This window comes from Pteropus vampyrus, unplaced genomic scaffold, assembly GCF_000151845.1.
Source record: "Pteropus vampyrus isolate Shadow unplaced genomic scaffold, Pvam_2.0 Scaffold195, whole genome shotgun sequence".
NCBI lineage: Eukaryota > Metazoa > Chordata > Mammalia > Chiroptera > Pteropodidae > Pteropus > Pteropus vampyrus.
In genome coordinates, this window is record NW_011888976.1 from 745,348 (window position 1) to 750,708 (window position 5,361).

At 44.1% G+C, this 5,361-nt stretch overlaps 1 protein-coding gene across 1 annotated transcript in view; it reads left to right on the plus strand.

Annotated features, from left to right (window-relative positions):
• The window catches only part of DNASE1L3 (deoxyribonuclease 1 like 3), a 23,050-nt gene that overhangs the window by 8,076 nt on the left and 9,613 nt on the right, over positions 1-5,361 (plus strand). The window contains exons 3-4 of the mRNA XM_011371777.2: positions 3,535-3,648; positions 4,250-4,362. Of these exons, the coding sequence (XP_011370079.1) occupies positions 3,535-3,648; positions 4,250-4,362 (227 nt within the window). The remainder of the gene's footprint in view (positions 1-3,534; positions 3,649-4,249; positions 4,363-5,361) is intronic.

A 5,361-nucleotide genomic window follows, 5' to 3' on the forward strand; every position in this document is an offset into this window, starting at 1 on the left:
TTTATTCCATTGAATATACTTCTCATCTCAGATAATGTTCTTCATTTCAGAATGGTTCCCTTTTATAATTTCCATTTCCATTATTATGTTTTTTATCTCTTTGCTGAAGTTCTTACTGAATTTATCTACACTTCTCAAAAGTTCACTGAGCATCTTTATAATCAGTGTTTTGAACTCTGCATCTGTTAGATTGCTTGACTCTATTATATATGGATCTCTGTTCTGTTCTCTCATATGGTTTCTGCTTCTTTGTCTTCCCATATTGGCTCCCTTTCCATGTCTGTTTCTATGTACTAAGCAAAGCTCCTAAGTCTCCCAGTCTTACTAGTGTGGATTTGTGAAGTTGGTATCCAGTGGCACAATCCTGAGAGGCCAAACTTAGCCCAAGCCTCTACCCCTCCGAGGCCACCTGTTAAGATTGAGCAAGCAATCCACAGATGCTGTGCTTATAGTTGCCTCAAAAGGCCACGCCACAATGTGAGTCTAGGTGCTGCTCAGCAAGGAGCACCTGACTCACTGAGGATATATACCTGGATGTGACTTGGATAGGGCCACCAGTTGGGGGAGGTGGGGTTTCAGAGTATCCTCTGGGCGGGGAAACCTCTGTTATCCAGTTTGATGTCATCAGGGCTATGGTGGCACTATGTCCGTGCACTGGGAGTGGGCAGGGCTCAACAGGAAACAATGGATACTGCTGGTACTTCTGTACAGAGCATGTTTCGCCTCGTTCCTCATTCCAACAATGTCTCCCTGTAAGTCCCCGGTGCCCCCTGCGCGCAGCTGGTGCTCAGAGCAAGCAGGTCCGTCACTGCGTAAATCCGCTCGTGGACGCGGCCCCTTTATGAGACTTCTGCCTCTGCTCCTACCTCCGGCTCACTCTGAGTGACAGAGTGAGCCGGAGGTAGGAGCAGAGGCAGAAGTCTCATAAGGGGCAGCCCCGCATCCTCACCCTGTCCTACCTTCTGCCACTGCAGGGCGATTTCTTGGATTTCTCCCTAGTTGTATGGCTTATTTCTCTAGATCCCAGGCAATTTTTCCTTGCTGCTTGCTCCTTGTTTCCATCACAACTTTGATTTGGTCACCAGAGGGATGAACAGAGCCTCTATCATCTACGCCATTTTTTTCTCTGTCATTTATATTCTTTCTCAAAGAATAATCAGACCCACCCACCTGAAAATCACCCCAGAGTGAGTTAAAAGTATAATTAAGAGCCTCCGGTCTATAGAATGAGAATATCTGTAAGAGAAGAATCTTTTATTAACAAATTTTCAGGTGGTTCTGATGTACTCTGATTTTTCAAAACTTCTAATACAATGTTTCTTTTGTAGATTCATAACAAAATTAAACAACAAACTAGAGCATATACTATGTGCCAAGTAGTTCAATTATGTAAGCAAAACGAAACTTATAAAAGATTAAAAGGCAGTGAACCAAAATGTTGATAGTGGCTATCTCAGAGTATAAATTTACAAGGAATTTTAATGTGATTTCTTTTATATATTTTCTGTATTTTCCAAATTTACTACAATGAGAATGTTATTCTCTTCCTTTTTCTTCCGAAATATTTAAACTTACTTAAAAGCACAGAGAAAATGATAACAGCCATGTATCTACCATCCAGATTGAACAAACAGTACATCTGGTCATTATTATACTTTTGTAATTAGGAAAACACAATGAATGGTCAATCCAGCCTCATTAGGCCCAGGAGAAATAGCTTTGGCCACTCTCCTCTCTGGGCCTCAGTTTCTCATTTGAAAACACAGAGTTGAAGCTAAGCTTTCCTTCTTTTTAGCCTCGGCAGGTGTTCTGTTTCTGGATCAGATCTTTGACAACGGAAGAGGAGGTGTAGCACAGGGGTTAGGCGCCTATGCTCACCTCAGACACTTGGGTCTGGATCCTGGCTCTGCCATGACCTCAAGCAAGTTACTTAACCTCATTTTCCCTGTCTACAAAATGAAGCTAATAATAGAACCCATCTTCCTGGGATGTGGTGCTAATTAAATCATGCACAAAAGACGTATAACTGTGCCTGGTATGTAGCAGTGATCACTAATGACGTGTAGTGTCTATTACTAGTAAAATGAAGGGAATTATAATGGCAGATGATGGTCCCGGTGGGCACATGTCACAGCTACCATCGATACTCTAACAACATGCCAGGCATCTTGTCAATTCACTCACATGTGCTATTTCATTTACTCCCCATAACAGCCCTATAAGGTAGATACTATGATTGCTTTCCTTACAGCTGAGGGACCTGAGGCACAGATAGGAAGGACCTGCCCAAGGTCACCCACCCAGGAAATGGCTGAGCCTGCCTTTGAACGTGGGTCATGTCTGACTCCAAAGCCAGTGCTCTAATCTAGCTTGAGTGCCCTCAGCCATCCTTGGAGTAGCTCTGGTTGGTGTTCAGAAGTATGGGGGACGGAAGGGATGGGAGGCTCTAGGTATGTCCCCACCTTGGTCTGGAGCAAGTCTTCCCATCCCCAGTGATCTCAGTTCTCCCCAACCTCCCTATACTGTACTGTGGACTCCAGGGACAGCCAGGCCTGTTTGTCCCCTTATCTTCCTTCAGCTAAGAGGGGCTTTAGTCACCTCACAGCTGAGTCTTTGCAAACAGTTTGCCAACTCAAGACTCGGCAGGCTAGATTCAGAACAGGGCCAGCCTTCCCAAACCGGAAGCCCACAGGAATCCATTGCCCACGCCCCTTAGACCCTAGTCTCGGATTTGCCTTAGAATATGTATTTAAAGTCCCAGGAATGACTGTAGTATCTAAGTTGGCCCCTAAAGATCCCTCTGTTTCTTTTTCAATGGAACCTGAGACTACGCTGTAGCTTAGACATGCCCTAGATCTTTTTGTGGACAGAGGAAGTAAAGCTGAGTTAGACCACACAGGGTAGAGTTCTCGGCAGTTTTGGCAAACACACTGAGTCAAGTCTCCCTGGAATGGGTGAGGGGTAAAGTCAGTGGAACCTCAAGGCCATATCTGCAATACCCAGGACATAAAAAATTGCTGATTCAAAATCATAGTTTCAAAGGTTTTCAGAACAGGAAAGAAAGTCCAAAATAAACGTTACTAGGAATCCTGCATATGACAAATGCTCAGGGGAACTGTATGGACAGGGTGACCTGATGAGGTTTGCTCCACCAGGAATTAGGAGGTGCAGCACCAGCCATGGGCCAGAGTGCGGTTTGAGGCTGATTCTGGCCGAAATCTTTGTTCTTAATGGTCTCCCACAGGTGTAGGCCAAAGCATGTGGATTTGGGAGTGAGTAGGATCTGGGTTCAAATCTTACCTTTGCGCTTGCAAACTATCAAAAAGGAGTAACAATAGCACCTACCTTATTAAGGACAAGAAATAATAGCTGTACAGATCCTTGGCAGATGTCACATTCCCAGTCAATGGTGGCCCATTTTATACTCAAAGATTGTGATAAATGGTTGACCTTCTACATGATGCCATTGGAAATATGAATGCAGATTGGAGAGAGGGAAACCTATGCAATAGGGGAATGTTTTTCTTTTAAGATGCAATGTAAAATCTTTATGTTTTCTAGACATTCAAGAAGTACAACATACAACTATGTAATTAGCTCTCGGCTTGGAAGAAAAACATATAAAGAACAGTATGCTTTTCTCTATAAGTAAGTATAATCTATGCTTCCTGGAACACGGTTTGTTTATAAGTTATGACTGTGAATTGAATCAAAATGCATATATTTTCATCAAAACCAAATTTTGATCTCTTACCAGTTCTCAATATCCACCAAAATATTTGCTGTCAAAATTGGGGATGGTGCAAAGTATTAACTCTGCAAATTAGAAAGCACGAGCAGCTTCCTAACACCTAATTTGTTGGTTAACTCAGTGGCTGACTGGTCAAGGGGGTCAGGAGTTCTTCCTTCTTCATAGCCAAGTCCTAGTCCAGGAATGGAAACCTGAGTTGCCTAGCACAGCTGACTCTAGAACTACATATTCTCATTTTCTTCCTACCAGTAATTTGTTCTAAGTCTGAACATAAACTTGTGGGTGCCCCAGAAAACTAGTACTGCTCAGATCTTCAGTTCCCAAAGGGCCCTGGCTGTTGAGAAGAGCTGACTAATCCTTGTTTTCAGGGTGAAAGATCTCTTCCAGCACTCCAGCCTTGGGAGGCTAATGAAGTCATGGGAACCTATGTTTCTGCTTCTTGAAAGAAGTAAGAAGAGAGCTGACTCAGCTGAGTGGGGTTTCTTTTTTCTCTTCTAGAGAAAAGCTAGTGTCCGTGAAGGAGAGCTACCTCTACCATGACTATCAGGCTGGAGATGCAGATGTGTTTTCCAGGGAACCCTTTGTGGTTTGGTTCCAATCACCCTACACTGGTGAGATCCACAAGCCCTTCTCGCCCGTGATTCCCCCAGCGAGCCCATGAATGGGCAGCAGCCCTGAGTATGGGCTGCGATCCTAGGGTTAATGCAGCATCCTTAGGGAGGCTTTAGGCTTGACTGAGAAAGCCATTGAGAACTTTTAATGCCTGAATGTAGAGGATGCAGTATAGTTTGATGGCACCAGGCTGGCTTCACAGAATGCCATGACTCAAGATCTCCCCAGCCTGGAGTCCACCTTCTTGAATCCTTGATAACTCCACTGTCTTTGGAGCATTTAGGCTGATAGAAATTATTTATTGCAATTCCTCAGTCCCAATCAAGTATAGTTATTCTTTCATTTAAAAAAATGAAGGAATGGCCAGCAAAGATGAACACCCCACCCCCAACCTAGGGTCTCACTCTCCTTCCAGTAACTACATAGATGTTTCTTCCACAGACTGGGGGTAGAGAGGAAGTCCAAGTGATTGCACCCAGAACTCTAAAACAATACTACTTGTATTAGCCACTAACAATTATTGATCCCTGATTAGAGTACAGGATCCCAGGCTCCTGTACTCCTTCAATGACCCTACAGTGTGAGAATCAGGACCACACCCAGGTTCAGAAAGGTGGAGTCGCTTGTCCAAGGTCACCCAGCAGCCAGGAAATGGACGAGCCAGGGTTGTGACTCAAGCCACCAGCTCAGGAGCTCATCCTCTTAAGCACTGTGTGGCACTCAGTGGGAAGTCAAGAATAAATTTGGTTTGCCAATTGAAGCTATAGGGAATCAAATATTTTTTCAGTACCTTCTACGTGCCAGGCTCTGTTCTGGGTGCTGGATAAGACAGACAAGGTCCCTCTCCCTGCAAAGTTATGTTGTAATAGGGGAGATAGATAATGGCCAAATATATGCAGGGCTGTAAGTATGTACCTCTATATCTACACTACACAAATGAACATCCTGGCTTTTTCTGCCCTGGAGGCAGAGTATTGAGAAACATGGGAGAATGGTGA